At 37.4% G+C, this 20,014-nt stretch overlaps 1 protein-coding gene across 1 annotated transcript; it reads left to right on the top strand.

Moving 5' to 3' along the window:
- The first annotated feature begins 1,300 nt into the window (after positions 1 to 1,300).
- Positions 1,301 to 18,079, top strand: LOC104400003 (chromosome unknown open reading frame, human C1orf27). The gene is made up of 13 exons (XM_010014430.1): positions 1,301 to 1,429; positions 1,853 to 1,981; positions 2,362 to 2,457; positions 3,553 to 3,659; positions 4,333 to 4,369; positions 4,522 to 4,662; positions 5,265 to 5,360; positions 5,851 to 5,916; positions 7,633 to 7,761; positions 8,416 to 8,506; positions 10,103 to 10,288; positions 16,780 to 16,872; positions 18,012 to 18,079. Exons 1-13 carry the CDS (start codon positions 1,331 to 1,333, stop codon positions 18,077 to 18,079), a joined length of 1,338 nt encoding a protein of 445 aa, XP_010012732.1. The 5' UTR covers positions 1,301 to 1,330.
- The last annotated feature ends 1,935 nt before the right edge of the window (positions 18,080 to 20,014 follow it).

Genomic DNA, 20,014 nt, shown 5'->3' on the forward strand with positions numbered 1-20,014 from the left:
GCTTTTGGCCCGTCTGTGTGGGCTGAGGTGAGGTGGGTGACAGCCTTCCTCCTCTCCCGGGTCCAGAGCTTCAGCTCCACCATCCCTTGTGCAGCTTTCTCCATCAGGCGCCTTCCGCGGAGACTCAGCATGCCCTTTGCTTGCTCACTGTTTGGCTTCAGATTTTGTACTTAATTTTTCTTGAGAAAGTCCTCGATGCATGAAGCAGTTCTCAAAATAGGTCTGCATGGAAGGGAGTAATGTCTGTAGTGGTCCTTGTGTCCTGGATTCATATGGCTGCTGAGGGGCTGTAAAGATGGCCTTTCGCATAGTCCGCAGATGCCGTACTAATAACGCCTTAAGAATTGGAAATTCTGAAAATTGAGCATGGCATAATTAAGTACAAGTGTGGAATTTAGCAAGTCCTTCAAAGAGAAATATGAATGGAAAAATGCACACTTTACATTCTGGGTTCAAATGAAACATGACACAGCAAGAAATTGTTGCTTTGAGATACTCTGCACCTTAAGTACTGTGGGTTTGGGTCCCTCACTGCAAGAAAGACCCTGAGGTGCTGGAGTGTGTCCAAAGAAAGATAGTGTGGCTGGTGAAGGTCTGGAGCACAAGTCATATGAAGGGTGGCTGAGGAAACTGGGGTTGTTTAACCTGGAGAAAAGGAGGCTTGGGGGTACCTTATCACTCTTTACAGCTACCTGAAATAAGGATTGTAGTGAGGTGGGGGTTGGTCTCTTCTCCAAGTAACAATCAATAGGACAAGAGGTGATGGCCTCACATTGCACCAGGGGAGGTTTAGGTTGGATGGTAGGAAAAATTTTTTGACCAAAAGGGTTGTCAAGCATTGGAACAGGCTGCCCAAGGAAGTGATGGACTCACCATCCCTGGAGGTATTTAGAAGAAGTGTGGATGTGGCACTTAGGGACATGGTTCAGTGGTGGACTTGGCAGTGTTAGGTTTATGGTTGGATGGACTTGGTGATCTTGAGGATCTTTTCCAACCTAAACAATTCTAGAATTCTGTGTTTTTCTAGCATTTAGTTGCACAATTTGCTGTATCATTCCGGTGGCAGGTACTTAAAATAGTTTTCTTTCAAATAAGGGCTGCATACTTCTTCCTTTATTATAGAGATTTATGCTTTTTTTAAAAAAAAGAAAAAAGCCAAACTTGCAAATAATGAAGCTACTTAACTGACCTTTGTTGACAGATAAAACTATTAATCTATTCAGAATCTTTATTTTCATGTAACTATGTGTAGTATATATACTTTCTTTGACTTTGTACATTATTTGCTTTGTAGGTTGAAACTACAGAACTTAGTCCTAAACCTGCAGCAATGGGTAGAACTTACTTTGTTGAGGAAGCTATTGGTCAGTATCTTTCAAACCTCAGCACAAAAGTACAGCCTTATGTCACTGGCCTGTTAATAGGGCAGGTAAGTGTGTAATATTTGAAGTCTGTTCCATTCATTCCTATTAATAGGAGAACCCCCCCTTGGCCTTAATCATCTGTGATAAGTCTATTAACATCACACTGAGCTTGTATAATGCAGGAGGGTGGTAATATGACCAGAAGGGACTTCTGTAAAGGGTTTGCAGTGTCAACCAACTACTCAAGTCTTTTAAAAGTTTTGTGAAAGATATGACACACAGAAATTAAAATCATACATAAAACTTGTCACTAAACAAGGATTTAAGGCAAAGGCAAAAAAAAGAATTATGAAGGAACTATTTTAGTAACAGATTACTATAGACTTTAACAATACCTAGTGTAAAGCAGCCCATATAGTTACTATGAAGTATATTCTCACTTTATATCAACCTCATGGTGTATTTGTTTATATTGATGTTTATGGAAGTGTTCTGTGCAAAAAGACTACGTAATTCGGGCTGTTCGAACGCCTCCAAAGGAAGAGCAGAAGGAAGATATTAATCCTTCAAATTTGGCATCTGTTGATGAAGAATGGATAACTACACACGCCAGTCAGGTAGCACAGTATGAGTTAAAGAAGGGGGTGGGAGGAACAGAAGGGAAATAAGATTGACAAAAACTATCTCATCACTTATGTAACCACAGGTTTTTTTCTGAAAGTGCCTAGCCATCCTGGACACAGATATTTTAAACCAAAATACCTGTATTGTTTTCAAAGTTTATTATGAAACAGAGACTCGATAGGACTGAAGCGAGAAAAAAAATTTGTGAGATGTGTTCCTACATTTCAGAGGAACCTATAAGTGAAAACCAGCCTTGCTTATTTAATTTCTGCTCTCAATGCATACACGTCTCATTAGAAATCTGTTATATATCAAGTTGCGTGGTTGGTAGGTTTCTGATTCCTATTAACAAATGTTCATTTTTATGTTAAAGGTTTCTAGAATGCTTCCTGGAGGCTTACTCATTCTTGGTGTATTTATTATTACAAGTCCAGAACTGTCAAAAGATAGTCAAAATGCTTTGCGCAAGGTAAGTAGACTTCCTGGTGGAAAAACAGGAATATCTTTAGTTGTGTAGTTGAGTAATTTTCTATCATCGACTGGAGTGTATATGACTACTTTGTTGCTTTATTTCTAAAAGCACAAATGTTCTGGCTTGATGTATGGTTTTGAGACAGAAAGCTCAGAAATCACTGTCCTATAGGACTGTACCGCAGCTTGTGTTTGCTAGCTTTCCATTTCTTGTGATGCTTGTTAATGTAATAGCAAATCTTACTGTATTTACTGAAAGTAAGGAAAACATCTTCAAGATTTATATTAAGCTAAATCCTTGTGGCACAGTTGTTAGTAATGGTACCATGTTATCTTTTATTGGTTTTGTCTGAATGAATTGTTCACATTAGAGATGCTTACAATAGTGAAAGATCTATAGCCAATTTCTTTAAAAACAGTATCTTGTATAGAACTAGTGGTCTTTGACTTACGTGTGTACAGTTATATTTAAAAACTAATCAGAACATGCTGCTGCCTGATAGACTTAAAAATGCATTTTTGTTACAGTATTGGGGCATCTAGTGCCATGTTTAGTTTCTGTTCTGTAGGTATATGTCATTTTCATAAATAAACATGATACATAATTTAAACAGCAGGTTTTGAAGGCTAAGGTCTAAGAGTCAGTTTTAGCAGTGCAATGCAATTGCATCTCAGTTGTGATTACTGAAACTAGTAGTCAACAGAAAAAGGTGAACTGTGTTCAGGTGATCAGTGATTGCTGAACTATTTTAATTAGTAGCTATTTAGTACAGCTGTCTTTTCCGATACTCAGGTGACAGGCATAAAGCTGTAACATTTTTGAGAAATGCATACAAGGTGAGTATGTGAATGTGTGTTGTTTGGTTTATAAGGAGGCTGATTAAGATTTCACAAGGAACTCACTTTTGAATAGTTGCCTATGCATCTTTGTAGAATCATCTTTTAACATGACATTTTGCTGACCTGTAAGCTGTATTTCCCATTTATACATAATTATGTTATCACTTGGACTTAGAACTTTAGTACAAGTCTATTATAATTATATGCATAATGCATTATTTTTATGAAACATCTATACTTTTTTCATCTTTAGCTAATCTTCTCAGTGGAAAAGTCCTTGACTAAAAGAAGGCTCTGGAAACCTGCTGAGGAAGAAGTCTCAGAGAGAGCAGCTCTTCAAATCTGTTCTGCTACAAAAAAGTATCCTTTATGAGCAAGCTTTATTGATGGAGACTGCTACTCCCAACTTCTTTTCTGTATAAATGATAAATTAGGAGAAGGAAGTTGTTTGAATTCAGACAGGCATAAATGAGTATGTTAAAATCGTGAAGTTTTCTGATTAGCCATGAGTAAGACTATTGACCCTTTTATCCTTGCAAAATTTCCATTATTTCCTCTTGTTAAGTTTGTCTGTGTGGTGTCATCAAATTATGCCTTCCCCAGACAGTTCTGATTTGCATAAATTGAAGAAAACATCTAAAATACTGTAAAGCTGCTTGACCTTGCAATTACCAATGATATTTACATGGAAGTTGGGAAGTAAGGGGCATGTGGGATCTGTACTAGTGCTGCAGAAGAATGCTGGGTCTATTGATAATAATATAAAGAGAGTAAGCAAGTTTTTTCCTTAGAGAGGTGTTTCTCCATGTGAATACATACTGATCTTAATATATTTGTAAGACATGGGACAGCATCACTGTGGTAGTTGGAGTTCACAGTCAAAGGTTTTTGCACTTTTTTACACTCGTGAAAGATGAAAACTTTCTTCAGAGCATAAATAAGCTCAACAAAGAAGTAAAGGACAAAGTTAGTTGTGAATTGTTTTTATTCTGTTTATTGCTTTTCACTGGATCTTTTTCTTTAAGTAGCAAAGAGTAGTTTGCCGAACCTATGATGTACAAGATCCAAAGGTAAGTTAGTCATCCTGCATGTCATACACAGCTTCGAATGCGTGACAAGTAATGTTAAAAAAAAATAAAAAAAAATATAAAAAAAAAAAATCTCCATTTGAGTTATACGGTGGTCTTTAGAGATGTTTTATTGTTTTTTTTTCTGCTCTTAGAGTTCAGCTAAACCAGCAGATTGGAAATATCAGAGTGCTTTGTCTGCTTCCTGGTTAGCTTTGGACTGCACAGTAAATGTTAATATTCACATTCCACTTCTTGCTACTTCACCAAACCATGACTTGGAAAAGAATATCAAGGTAACTTAACTGGCTGCACCAGTTTTGTAGTTGGTCTCTGCACTACTTTTTCTGTTGAAAATTAAATGAGAGGGAAAGATTTTAATAGGGTGAGTAGAAGATTTGGACTAATCAGCAGAAAATGTTTGGCAGTTACTCCTCTGAGGTTACTGTGAAGCATTCATAGTATAAAAAAATGCGGATAGCTTTTCCTCTGCTATGCTTAGTTTTGCCAGTTTCCTTTGTTCAAAATTGTTTAACAATTGTTATGAGTGTTCCAACTACAGTCTCTTCTGCTTCACTTAGTGAAAGGTTACATCCAATTAGAACAGGGCTATGAGGCACTTTTAATATGACTTTCCGTAGGCTGGATAACTCTCTTCAAAACAATCAAATCACTTCAATATTTTGAAATGCTTGTTTCTTGATGGATGTATTCTGAATATATTGGTTTTAAGATTTAGCTTTGGAAAAATATATAGACAGATTTTTCAGACACTTTAAAACTCTGTCAGTGTAACTGTTGAAACGCGTATTTCTATCATTTTCAGCATGATACTATCCAATTTTTGTGAATTTTTTTCCTCTTTGAAAGAGTTTTGTGTTTTCACTCTTTTTTAAAGAATGGATTAAATCGATGGGCAAAACAGGTAGAAGACAGTGTTTTTCTGATCAATGGACAAGTTAAAGACTATGATGCAGAACTACTGGAGGGGCAGGTGAGTAACAAACAATGAAGAACTGAAATCTAATAGATGGGTAGTTAGAACCTCCAGTGCGATAAAGCATTGACTGGGTCGTCTTCTGTACAATATTTATTGATCTAATTGGCCTGTTTCAGGTAACTAATATGCAGGACTGCTTGTGGTCCATCTTCATTGCTGCAGATTGCCTCTTCTTCCTCTGGCAATATGAACACTATAATTACATGTGAAGTCTGACTAAAAATGTTTCTATGTGCTGTCTCCTAATTAAAGAACATGAGTAAGGTATGAATGCAGGTGATGAGATTTCTAAGAGTTATATATGTCTAAATGTTTAACAAGTAGTGGAAGCACCATATTCTCATTGCTGTTTTCTATGTGCCATTTTTTCTCTTAAAAGCTATAAACAAAGGCCCATTTTATGCCATGGTGAGGAGACTTTAATTCAGGGAGGTTTTTTTTTTTTCCCCCTGCTTCATGACACAAATAATTTTTTTCCCCTCAGAAAAAGTCAAGAGGAAATACTCAGTCCAGCACTCAGTTTTCTGGTGTCCAAGTCCTGACACAGCTGGTAAGTATTTAGTGGTTTGTAAAATATAGGCTTGCTGTTAACTCATAAAATAGAATAAAAAAGTAAAATAACATTCTGAGTTACTGTCTAGAAATACAGCTTACTTGATCCTAAGACTTTGGACTTCCCCCATGGATATTGACTGTGAAACTGTGGACAGATCTGCATATTTTGTGTCTTTAGAAATTCTTGTGTGATAACCACATTGTCTAAGAATTGCATAGTACAGCTGCAAGGAAAATTTGAAAAACTCGTTATAGAAATGAAGTCCTGCAAATGAATTAATTTAATGGTAGGATTCCTGCATACATTAATTTTAAGGTGACTTTTCATCATTCTGAAGTACAGAATTGCCCTCTTCAACTTGCCATGACTAGCGATGGACATTTACTTGAATGCTTTTGTCAAAAGTTCTATCACTAGTTCTGAATTAAGATAAAGATCCTGTGAGCCGAATCATAATCTGGAGCTGTTAGGTCTCTCAGGAGTTTCCTCTCTCTACCATAGCTTATGATGACTTGAACCCTGAATTAGGTGTCCCAGCCTAAGTCCTAAAGTCCAAATGTGTCCAGACACTGTTTTGTAGGCTGCTTGCGCAGCACAGGCCATCCTATTTTTTCAGGTAGTTCCTGCATTCTCTAAAATTATATTTAGGAAAAACTTTCAGAAATGTCTAAAATGCTATTTTAAATATTTGATGAGTATCTCAGCTTCTTTTGTTAAGTTGTTCCTATGGCAGATTGCCTCAGTGAAAGGAAAGCTTTTTATTTTGGCAGAAGTAGTTTATGCAGTTCACATGGAAGTTATGCGTCTTTGTGTTTCCGGGTGTTGTTTTAGAGTGCTTCATACAACACACTTGTCATTTTGGTAATTAGGTCAACTATTTCTAGGCAATAGTTTGACACAGTTGTAAATGTGACCACATTTGTAAGACTGATGGGATGACTCTTAAGATACCGTAGGTTATGCTGACTATATATTGACATACAAACTTCATTGTTTATAAAAAGATAATCTTAGAAAGATTTCTAGATTGCAGTACTAATATAAACCACAAGCCACTTGCCTGGAAAGTTTTAGAAGTCTTACAGACACAAGTATTTAAATTGCAAGAAATTGAACGACTGGAAAAGTAGATAAATTTTCCATGATGGACAAAGTGAAATATTTTCAGTCTTACCTAACAAAAAAAACCCCCAAACCCTATAAATTATAAGGGAAAACGACTTATATGTAAACATCTTAAGATATGCTAGCAGCTTTCCAGTATCTGAAGGGGTCCTATAAGGGTGCTGGAGAGGGACTCTTCATCAGGGACTGTAGCGACAGGACACAGGGTGATGGGTTCAAGCTTAAACAGGGAAAGTTCAGGTTAGATATAAGGAAGAAGTTCTTTACTGTGAGGGTGGTGAGGCACTGGAACAGGTTGTACAAAGAAGTGGTGAATGCGCCATCCCTGGCAGTGTTCAAGGACAGGTTGGACAGGGCTTTGGGCAACACGGTCTAGGGCGAGGTGTCCCTGCCCATGGCAGGGGAGGTTGGAACTAGATAATCTTAAGGTCCATTCCAACCCTAACCATTCCATAATTCTATGCTATTAATTTCTGATTCTATGCTATTAATTTCCTAGTTCTTTTTTTTTTTTTTTTTTTTTTTGCTACTTTTTCTACAAGTACCTTGGTAACAAGATAAAACTGAAACATGTTTATTTTTCAGTCCCAGGGTTCAAGTCATAGATCAACAGCTACAGTCCAGGTCTGCAGTGGTTCCATAAATCTCAAAGGTGCTGTGAAATGCAGAGCCTACATACATAACAACAAGCCAAAAGTTAAAGAAGCTATTCAGGTAATGAAAAGGTTATTAGTTCATCAGAAATGTTTTTCTGAAATACATGAAATTTGTCATATGTTTTTTCTTTGCCAAAATGACATGGTCTAAACTGGGGTCAAAATGTTCATCCCCTTGAACACAGGGATTATTTTAGAAACCATCTGTGTGCTATGTTGCGGATTCAGTTCCTTTTTTACTTCTAGCAGGTATGTCCTGTCTCCTAAGGCTGTTCTCTGGTGAATCTTTGCACAAACTTGTCAAAGTGATTAGGCTTTGAAGAATTTTCTTAAAATCAAAAAAAGGTTGCAGAATATATTTTTCTAAGTGTGGAGGGGAAAATACATATTACTTGTTCAGTGATATTTTTCCCCCTTGTCAATGGGTGATTTCCCCAAGTCAATGCCTTGTGATTATTTTTGTTTGATTTTAATGGTCATGTTTAGAAGTTGCCAATTTTTATCATAACAATACTAAAAATTTCTTCAGCTTTTCATTTTTGTTTTATTGTTTTCTTTTTTTATTTTAATTCTTTTGATGTTGGCTTCCTCTTTATTGATCTTCTAAGAATTCTCTTTATTTTCTGGGAAAAAATATTCTTTCAACATGGGTTAGCGTGGTTATTTTTTCAACATGGCTTGTATTACTGATGTTTTCACTTTGTCCTTACAGGCTTTGAAAAGAGACATAATAAACACATTGAGTGATAGGTGTGAAATATTATTTGAAGATCTGATTATAAGTGAAGGACCTCACAAAAAAGGTATGAATTATAAAACCCAACAAGCAAACAAAAATACCCCACCAAAAAAAACCCAGTGGCTTACCATTGCAGCGAATTTTGGTTATTGCAGAAAATTCTGCTGGTATACTTAAGTCCCAGATAGTTAGAGCTGTATAACAAGCAAATAGCACAATTTCTGTTTGTCAGCCTTGACTTTTTCTTAAATCTGGAGAATTTAAGTCAAGTTCAGATATGTTCTTTGGAACTGCAGCTTTCACACCAACTTTGTATTCAGGTGTCATGACCACAAAATGCAATTTCAGTATCTTTCTCACTACTTGGAATTATTTATTTATTTATTTTAAATTCAGGTTGAAACTCCTGTCACTGAAATTCTAACTGTAACTTGCACATTTTAATCTCCCCCCCCCCCCCCGCATTGTATTCCTATTAATATTGAAGTATGCTAAACCTTTGTATGATCAAAAGAACCAGTTGGACATAGTCTTCCATGTTTTCATATTACCTATGTTACAACTGCTAGTGAACGTGAGCTCTGAAGTTCAATAGTTCATCTCCATTAAATAAAAAATGCCATTGTACATGGTGATTAAGATGTGAACAAGTATCCTGATTTATTTTTTTTTTTTTCACTAACTATACAAATACAAAATTTGTGTCATCTCTGCCCCCTGAACTTACTACTTTTCATCAAGTACTATTTTACAGGCTTTGTGTCTTTTAAATAAGTAGATCTTATTTCAGCACTAGGAATAATTACTGTATTGCATTAGCTTGAATTTAAGAGAGCACTATGCAGTGGCAAAAATGCAATGCAAATTGATCTAATGAAAATAAAACTTCCTGTTGTGATTATGCTAAAAACTAAGGGGGTATATGCTGAGACCGGATCTCCTAGCTCATGCTAGGCGATTCTTTAAACTTCTTTTAGTTAGTGTAATGGTATCAAGTTATCTTCCTGTGGTTTTGTTGGGGTTTTTTGTTTATTTGTGGGGGGTTTTTGTTTGGTTTTAAACCAAATATTACTAGTTAATTGAAATATAAATTTGAAGATCTTATATAAAGGAAGGCCTTTTAAAAGATACTATTTTTGGAAGAGATTTTATTAAAAATAGAAATCAAAACAGACTGTGCAAGGAAAAATGATTCCTTATTCCTTATGTTCAGAGTTACTACTTAGTTTAGGATAACATGATTTGTTTGGTGTTAGCCAACTTTATGCAAACTGCATAATCTAAACTTTTCATTTGCATGCAGTTTTCAGTTTTCTCTTTAGGTGGCACCTGTACTTTGTGGCTTTAAGTATGTCACATAGTAGCCAAGTACTTGCAATTCTTTATGGTGTTGAAATCATATGCTGTTCTGTGTACAGTTTTACCTGCAGCCTTTCCCAGAGTTCTCTTGCTAGTTGTTCTAAACTTAAAAAAAGATCTGTTTAATATTTTATGGTCTGTTTTGGAGGTCTCGGGTATTTCTGGAGAGACTAATGTAAGAGCATAAATCAATATAATAGCACCCAAACTTTCATGAAACAGTAACAACTAAACAAGCCATGCATGAACTATGGAAACCTTGAGCTTTTATTTGGATGGTATTTTTTCCCTTTTCTTTTAGATTTTGAGAGGGAATATCATGTCTTACCTCAAAGACTGTTTGTCCCTATTGCTGGATCCAGTGTGATGCTCAGTGATTATAGGTTTGGTGAGGAGGCTACTGGAGAAATTCAGGAACGTTTTGTTGAAATGTTGGATCAATCTGTGCAAGCTGAAGATATCAATATAGCAGAGGAAATTAACACAGGTAAATATAGTATCTGAGAACCAGGATAGACTGCATCATGGATGATGAAATGTTGACTAGTGACATAGGCCAGTTTTATCCAGATATTGATATGCTTAAAGTTTGCTTACTTCTTATCAAGCTCTAAAGGTTTATATCAACCTTATGATCTTTCAGATTACAGTTTAAATATATTTGTGAAAAATGATAAGGGTTTTTTTAGTTTTTGTGATTGGCTTCTAAAAGACCTCTCTTTCTCCTCTCAGATATTTTGCTCTTTCACTGCATTATCTGTCCAACCATGATTGCAGCTCATGAAGTGCAGTAGATATATGAATATATGGTCAAACAAGGTTTGCTCACTTTATTCTGCAAAGGAATTAAGAAGTGTTTCTATATTGGCAAGTAAACTGTAAGAAACACTTGTAAAGCTTTATATTCTGGTTACTTTTTCAGTAGTTCAATATTTGTAGAGCTGAGTAACTCTTATACTACTTAGAATAAGTTAGAAGTTGAGTGGTTTAGTCAAAAATACTGTTTTTTCACTGAACAGTTAAAAAATACTTTAAAAATTCTATTAGCAAAAAATACATATAGTCTAATATGTCTTTCAGGAAGTTCTCATGCTAAAACTTTTTCAAAAATACAAAGTACCATTCTTTGTTCTGAGTGTTTTAATTTATGTATCAAATGCCCAAACTGAATTTTTGTGATTCACCAGAACTGGAAAGAAAATTGAGAATGCTTTTATTTTTCTACTGAATTTTTGTATAAGTTTATGATCTGATTATGATACTGTTATATTCCTTAAATAGAGGTATTTTGCTATAATCTAGTTACTGACTTCCTTTTCCTGAATATTTGTTTATATAATTTCCTGTTGTGCTTCTTTTTTTATTTTATTTTTTTTTATTTTTTTCCCCCATGTGACTTCAGTTTCAATGTAGGAGTCAAATCTGTAATTGAAATGCATCTAATAATATATGGAAGAGATTTCTGCCCTTTTTTATTCCCATCAACATGAACAGCAGTTACAGTTTTATAATTTAAAAGAAAAAAATAACATTAATTTTCAGATACAAAGTGTGATCACTTTTTGGTGTTGATATTTAGGGACAAAAAATGAGAAATGTAGCCATAAGCTTGCTGTGAAGAGTGAACTGCGATTCCTGATACTCTGCTTCACCTACTTGTTCAGTTGTTTTTTTTTATTTTCTTGATTTCAGAGCTAACCATAAATTCTTATGTCCTTCTAAATTAATCAGTTTTCCCCTGGCTTTAACTAAACCTGTTAGCTGTTAATCTGACTCATTATCTTGAGAAGTAAAAGATGAACACAGCTCAAGAACCTCAAGAAAAACAGGAAGGCCAATAAAAATCTGCCTTGAATTATAAGAGTAACTTTAATAATCTTAAAGCTAATTATTACTGAGATTTAAGGAATTAGTGTAACTCAGGGAAGTAAATTAATATTGTAGCAGCAGCAGAGATAAGCTTGGGAGGGAGAAGATGATTCGGTTTAGCTTTATTGCTGATGTAAGGATGTATGATCTGAAGCTAGGAAGAAAATGTGATTAGACTTACAGCAGTGCCTCAAAGATTTGATGCCACTAATACATGTAAAATTACGTCTGTAAAATGTGCTTCTGTGTTCTTGTAGCTTGCTGGTTAGTGACTTAGATGTGTGGGGGAAAAAAGGGCAAATTAGGGTAAGCGCGTAGCAGAGGAGAGGGAAAAGCATAGAACAATGATTTTGGGAAAAAATGAGACGCTGCCCTTGTCCCAGTGACAACCACAAAGTATATCCACAGAATGGGTTCTGCTAATTGTGATGATAGTAATAATGCTATCAGCACAACACTGTTCGATATCATTCCACTTTGTGTAGCATTTGTTGTCTCTCAAAGCTTAGCTCTATCTTTATTAATAAATAGTCAATATCTAGTAATGGTGGGTAACGAATTTTGACATCAGCCTTTATCTTTGTATCATGATTCCTGTGGTCTTAGGCACCAACCTTGACTTAACTGCAAATGCTATCAATAGTGAAATTCCTGGAAAGTTTGTTGATAAAAAGAATTAAAACTCCAGAACATGAGCAAGCTTTTGAAATAATTCATGTTTTTGTAGTTGCTCTTTGAAATATGCACTTGAGAAGAAGATGAAATAATCAGTATAGCAAAGATTTATTTTTTACAATTTTTAGTCAAAATGTGTGAAATAAAAGTATTTTGAGAAGGTCAGGTTTATGTGCTTAGTCCGGCCCCTGCTGCTGTCTGTATAGTTTTATTCTTTCTATTCCTCATACAGCTCTCCAGTGAGGTCACTACTGGGTCATGCTTTAAAATTCTTACATAGAAAATAGAATGTAAAAACTGACCTGTTTATAATTAAAAGATAAAAGTAGTCCAAACAGTGTAGTTTCAAGATATTTAGTGCTTTACTACAAGCAATTGAAAGTTCTGCATTTATGATTGGCTTTACTAAATCCCTGCTCCTCCTTGGTGCAGGGGGTGAGGGTGAAATGTTAAATACTCTGAGTGAATAAACATAATTAAGACTTCAGTAGTGGTAAACTTCCTCATCTTTGTTAGCAAATTGAAGAATTAATGAAAAATTAAGAATTCATCTAATTGGCATTAGAAAGCATCTGCTTTTGAAAACTCTGTCTGTGATTTACACTACAGTTAACATGCAAGTCTTCCATATCTTAGTAGCATAAATGCCTTTGGCAACTAAGCAGCTTTAGGATGTTTCTTTCTTTTTCCTCTTTCTTTTTTTTTTACCTCCCTGAGCAACTGAGTACTGCTGTCTTGATGTGCAGCTTCAAAAGTTATCTTCTGAAAAGTGCAACAGTTATTATGAAGGTGCAAAGAAACATAAAGTTAGAGGGCACAAACTATCCTACTTGTTCAACAAAACTAGAGCAGAAAGAAACTGCTGGATCTAGATTTCAAAGGTGACCCAAGAAATGTGGTCAGCTTCTCTAAAAATGGTACGTTATTTTAGGGAATTGAAAACTATTGTAGTTTGGAGAGAATGTGGCGCTCTTACTGTGCGGGTTAAAACTATCTTGCAATAGTTAATAATTTCTTCACTCTAGTTGAAGATTTCTGCTCATATTTTAGGCAGATGAGGGTGTGTTTTTTCCTTTGCACATTAAAAATAAGTTGAAACTATGGCCTCATTGTGGACCAGTGCGCTTGAGAGATACCTGATAACTTCTTTTCAAAAAAGCACCCATTGTATTGAAATGTTGTGTCCTTATTTTTATTTTTACACGCATGTACAGGTTGCAGAGAGATATCAAAGTAATGTTTATGCTTAATCACAAAATCATAGAATGGTTTGGGTTGGAAGGGACCTTAAAAATCATCTAGTTCCAACCCCCCTGCTATGGGGGAGTTAGTGTACGCATGTGTATATATATCTCGGTATGCTGTTATATTTTGATTCAGACAGTTATTAATTGCTCTGCTGCAGTACATCCTATACAAAGTCAGTAGGTTCAGGGATAAAAATGGCTAAAGACAGGTCCAAAATAGATGATTGACAAACCCCACTTTGGAAATGGGAGATCAGTTTTTATTTATATGATTATTCCATGGACTGCTAAAACTTGATATCGGGTACTGCTGTGGTTTTTTTATTCTTCTTCTGAACAAGAACAATCTGTTAGGCTTTTTTCTTACTTAATCATGCCTGTTCTATTCCTTCCGAAGACATACAGATCTCACAGCAATAACACAACACTTTGTCTTACTGTTTAGTTGTACAGAAGATGTCTGCAATAGTAGCTACTGAATTGTAATCAGAATTTTTGACACTAAGTGATGCCTTAGCAGACCGTCATCGGAACAAGAATGCATATTGATGACCTCTGGTCCACCACTCTCAAGAATCACTGAACTGTACAGTTGAAAGCATGCTTGTTCTCTGTGGGACAGATGAACAAGTTCAGTGAGAGGACTCAAGATTAATTTCCTTCTTCCCGCTCTCTAACAAGTTGGATATAACCAAATGATTAGGGAAATCTTTGGAAAGGAAATAGATTGGGTTGGAATACATCAGTCTTGAAATAGTCAAGCTGTCTCACATCTTGGCTGAGCAGTCTAAGGATTTAATAACTTCCAAAGGGGAATGTGTCTTCTCTGCCTGCTCTGAAAGTGTATTTTTAGGGATCACCAACAGGGGACATTACTCTGGGCTCACTATTGTAGTGGCAGTGGGTTTTGTATGTGGCTGAACTCCGGCTTTGAAGGGAAAACTTTGATCTTGGAAGTTCGTTAATGGTTAGAACCATAGAATAGTTAGGGTTGGAAAGGACCTTAAGATCATCTAGTTCCAACCCCCCTGCCATGGGCAGGAACACCACACACTGATCCATATCACCCAGGACTCCATCCAACCTGGCCTTGAACACCATCAGGGATGAAGCAGTAACAACTTTCTTGGGCAACCCATTCCAGTGCCTCACCACCCTCACTGTAAAGAACTTCTTCCTTATATCTAACTTAAACTTCCCCTGTTTAAGTTTAAACCCACTACCCCTTATCCTGTTGCTACAGTCCTGGACGAAGAGTCTCTCTCTGGCATCTGTAGGTCCCCTTCAGACATGGGAAGGCTGCTCTGAGGTCTCCATGCACTCTTCTCCAGGTTGAACAGCCCCAACTTTCTCAGCCTGTCTTCATATGGGAGGTGCTCCAGTCCTCTAATCGTCCTCATCACCCTCCTCTGGACTTGCTCCAAGATTTTGATGTCCTTTTTATGTTGAGGACACCAGAACTACACAATACTCCAAGTGAGGTCTCACAAGAGCAGAGTAGAGGGGCAGGATCACCTCCTTCGGCCTGCTGGTCACACTTCTTTTGATGCAGCCCAGGATATGGCTGGCTTTCTGGGCTGCAAGTGCACACAGTTGGCATATTTTGTTTCTCATTGACCGACAACCCCAAGTCTTTCTCCATAGGGCTGCTTTGAGTCTCTTCTCCGCCCAACCTGTAGCTGTGGCTTGGATTGCCCCGACCCAGGTGTAGGACCTTGCACTTGGCTTTGTTGAACTTCATAAGGTTGGCATTGGCCCACCTCACAAGCATGTCCACGTCCCTCTGGATGGCATCCCTTCCCTCCAGCGTATCAACCGAGCCACACAGCTTGATGTTGTCGGCAAACTTGCTGAGGGCACATCAGTCTCACTGTGCATGTCACCGACAAAGATGTTGAACAAGACAGGTCCCAACACCGATCGCTGAGGGACACCATTTGTTACCTGTCTCCACTTGGACATTGAGCTGTTGGCTACAACTCTTTGCATGCAGCCATCCAGCCAATTCCTTACACACCGAGTGGTCCATCCAGCAAATTGATGTCTCTCCAGCTTAGAGACAAGGATGTCATGCGGAACAGTGTCAAATGCTTTGCACAAGTCCAGGTAGATGACATCAACTGCTTTGGCTCTATCCATCAGTTCTGTAGGCCCATCATAGAAAGAAGGCCACCAAATTGGTCAGACAGGATTTCCCCTTAGTAGAGCCATGCTGGCTGTCACCAACCACCTCGCTGTTTTTCATGTGCCTCAGCATGCTTTCCAAGAGAATGCTCCAAGATTTTGCAAGGAACAGAGGTGAGACTGACTGGTCTGTAGTTCCCTGGATCTTTCATTTTCCCCTTCTTGAAAATGGGGGTTATATTTCCCTTCTTCCAGTCATCAGGAACTTGACCTGACTGCATGATTTTTCAAATATGATGGACAGTTGCTTAACAACTTAATTCACCAGCTCCTTCAGGACCCGTGGATGGATTTCTTCAGGTCCCATGGACTTGTTCAGGTTCCTAAGATGGTCTCGATCCTGATCCTCTCCTACAGTGGGCCTAAGGTCTTCATTCTCACAGTCCCTGAATCTGCCTTCCAAGACTTGGATGGTATGGTTAGAGCATTTGCCAGTGAAGACTGAGGCAAAGAAGTCATTGAGAACCTCAGCCTTCTCCAAATCCAGAGTAGCCAGTTCTCCCAATAGCTTCCGGAGAGGGCCCATGTTGTCCCTAGTCTGTCTTTTGTTTGCTATGTACCTGCAGAAGCCCTTCTTGTATGCTGGACGCTGTGCTTCCCCTTGCTCTAGTGTTGAAGGCATCCTCTCTGGAGGTGCCGGCTCCTGGGCAAGTCCTGGTTCGTTTTGGTTGTTCCCTCTCACAGTACTCAAATTCTCCCCAAGTTATGTAAAAGGGGGTAGATACGTTACTCTCGAAGTAGGATGTGGAAAATGAGTTTTGGAAGAGAGACTGCTTCCCAAATGTATTTTTCTCTTTATTTTTACTCTTCCAGACACACAGAATAGTTTAGTACTATGCTGTTCCTACTGTATGATTTCTACTGCAATAAGCTGGTTTTTTCTGCCATAAATCTATTTTATAAAGTCGATCCAAAGTTCTTGACCCTTTGTATTAATTCAAATGTGAAACACAACTGTTAGCTTTTCACGTGGTATTTATTTCTTCATTTGCTTTCCATGCAGTTGATATTTGTCCAGTTACTGACAATGTGGATGAGACACAACAGAAACAACTGACAAAAGCAACATTGCTCTTGAAACTTCAACAAAATATGGGTATGTTACTTCCCTAATTTTTGCTATTGCAATCCAGAAACTATAATGGGCCCCTTCTGTACGGTTTCCTTCCACAGCATTATTAGCAAACAAGTGAGATTAATACAATACTTTTCTTAAATGAGTCCCTATTTCAGTATTGTAGGTGCAGGGTGCTTCTGGGGCAGAAAAAAACACAGCCCACTGTTGGGACAAAAACAGTGTTTGCATTTGTTTAGCCTTCAAGTCAATACAAAAGGCTTATGTAGCTTTATTCCTTTTTTGGAGAGCCACCACTTTTATAATTCCATACTTAAAAAAAAAGACCCCCAAAAAACCACCACCAAATCACAGTTGAGTTGCTTTGTCAAGTAGGTATCCATAAATCTGCTAGTGACTTACTAATCTTCATCTGAAGCTGACAAGTACATATGGGCTTGAGTGTTAATTGTCAGCCTTGGTAATTCAGGGAACACCAGCCACAGTCGTCTTTCAGATACAGTTTCTGTATTGGTACTCCTTGGTCCAGCTCTCATATATCTGCCTGCACTTAGTACGGTTCTCTTTGCTGAGTTTTTTGTGTATTTTTTATATTAAATGACAGTTACACTTTGGTCAACAAAGCAATAACTTTGGTTTTCTATTAATTCTTATAACATGCTAACTGGAAGATTAAGGAGAAGTAGCAGTAAATATAATCATTCAGGTGCTTTGGGGTTTTTTTTATGTGTTGTCATCTCAACTGCATCAGTAACCAGCATGTTAATAGGAAGATTACTGTTGTGCTACAGAGACAGAGTAGATGTAGTTTTAAAGAAAAAACTTTATAGTTTTTGTTTCTTAAAGCTTAAAATTTTTGTTACTTTTCCTAGTCTGATTCCTAGAACTAAGTGGTAGTGCAGAGTCAGTGCATTATTTGGGGGGGGCAGGACGCAGCCAAGGTACTACAGAAGTATACGGTGAGCATGCTTACAGGTGGAAGGATCCTGCTCTGATTAAAAATGTCATGTGGAACTTTTATAATTTAATTATCTGACATGGTAGCTTTAGATTTAGGCTTAGCAGTGGTAAATATTCACCGTGACCCTGCTCTCCACACCCTAGCTTGTCTTGACTGCTGCCCTTGCCACTCACTGAATGCGTTTCCTTTGTTATTTTAGGTGTGGTTATAGCAGCTGCCGTTGCAGTCTTTGCATCCATCTTCTCTTTCAATTACTTCAGTGATTAAACTCAAGCAACCAGAGCTTTGTGGAATGGAAGTATTGGCCAGTTACAAGATGGAAACATTTGGTTTTAATATATTCATAATTAAGAATTATTGACTAAATATCACCAGTTACATGTGCAACGTAAATTGTAATGATAGGTTCAGTTACCTTGTGCTAGCATGCACTTACTACATCAAGTAGAATCACATGGTTACAATAAGTTGCTGAATAATAGTATTATTTTCTAGAAAGATCCCTTAAATTCTTCCTGTTTATTACTCTTTTAATGCAAAATGCTGCTACTGGTGTTTTTCAGGCTATTGGCAAGACTAGCATAATTACCTGTTATGACAATTCTTGCTTTAAGGGTTCTTTTGCTTAAAGAAATCTCATCTCATTGAAGTTAATTGCGGAACAATTAGTTTTAATGTAGCCAACATTTCACCATATGCATTGTTTTCTATAATATCAGTTAACTAGCATAATAGGTATACAAACAGTTTCTAGTAGTTTCAAGACTAGACCAGTTCAGCCTGTAAATGCTGTTGTTCAAGACCCAGAGAACTTAGAAGTCAATGAAATGCATAGAACTTTTCAGACTTGTATATATCGTCTTTTGCTCAGTGACTCTTGATGAGGGTTTCTCTGTCCAGTTCTGATTTAATCATTCTCTTGGAATATTAACTATTTCAACTACATCTAGGCAGCCCTTTTGGATTATCTTGTAGATGTATGCAAGTCGTCAAAATTGTTTGCTAATCAGGATTTTTAGACGACAAACAGGTAACTTCTCATTATGAGATATTCTCCTGGGTATGTTAGGGGATAACATTGTTTACTTCCTATGAGGAGAACAGAAGGAGGGAAGAATTCAAGTAAGATTAATAAAGGTAATTCTTGCATAAAATGTAATGTTTACTTGGATCTGAACTACAGTAGAAAAGAATTCCAGATTTTAGGGTATTTTAGTATCACATTTTTTTCTTTTTTCCTTTGTATAAAGGCACTGGAACACTAAGAAGAAATATAAACACTTTGCTTCTAAAGCATAATCAAGGAAGTACTGGGATACTTTTATTAAAAGGCAACTGTATGAAAGGTGTCTCAAATATGATTGCCTCATCTGCGCATTCTGTTTTTACATGTTTGGAAAAAGAGCTGCCTTTAGTATTGGAATTGTATTTTGGAACATCATGTTGATCTCTTGTGCTCAGTCAAGTGGGTCTCTCAAAGGAAAATGAATGTTGTAACGCTGTTTCCAGGTGCTGCATGTTGTATAGAATCGTGTCATTCTGTGCAAATGGGTGGAATCAGTAGGCAAGATGCAGAAGCAGTTGATTCTGGGGAAGGTTGAGTGCTATCCAGAAAATGAGATGAATTTTGTAAAATATATATAATATCATTGGTTTAAAATTGCTCTCCTAAAGTCGCTGTTAGAAGGAGGGGGAGGGGATGAAGTTTCTCTTGGGCCTCTCTCTTGGGGTCTCTTTTTTCCTTTTTTTTTCGGGTGGTGGGAAATACATACGCTTTCAGAGGTTAAAATGGTTATTCTGTAGTTGCCTGTTACTTGAAACTCAGCCACAGAAGTAAAGTACAACACTTGAGATAGTAAATGTCTTACACCAGGGAAGAAAATTGTCGTGAAACACTCTTAAAAAACGATAGTTCTTGTTTAGCACCTGTGGTGTAAAAAGCAGAGTGTGTCTGGAGCCAGTCAGTGCTTTGCCTGTCCCTCTTCGGCACCACACCGCAAGGAGAGCGAGAGGCCAGGCTCTGACAGCCCACGCAAGCCTGAGGCGGGCCTGGAGACGCTGTTTGGTGCAGGGGCTGCTGGAGGCGCACCGAGAGCCAGCTCCCCGCCTTCTCGACAGGGCTTGGGGGTGACCCGAGGCTTAAGGAACAGGCTGCGACGGAGGTGCTGGAGCTTAGGGCAGCTCCGGGGCTATGCTCGCACA

Source organism: Nestor notabilis, unplaced genomic scaffold, assembly GCF_000696875.1.
Source record: "Nestor notabilis isolate BGI_N333 unplaced genomic scaffold, ASM69687v1 scaffold2500, whole genome shotgun sequence".
NCBI lineage: Eukaryota > Metazoa > Chordata > Aves > Psittaciformes > Psittacidae > Nestor > Nestor notabilis.

Bases quoted from the DNA above. Each gene is read 5' to 3' on its own strand.
- LOC104400003 (XM_010014430.1), top strand. From the start codon at position 1,331: ATGGGTAGAACTTACTTTGTTGAGGAAGCTATTGGTCAGTATCTTTCA. The intron at 3,660-4,332 runs GTATCCTTTATG...TAAGTAGCAAAG, and splicing joins ATCTGTTCTGCTACAAAAAA to AGTAGTTTGCCGAACCTATG. The intron at 7,762-8,415 runs GTAATGAAAAGG...TTGTCCTTACAG, and splicing joins AAGTTAAAGAAGCTATTCAG to GCTTTGAAAAGAGACATAAT.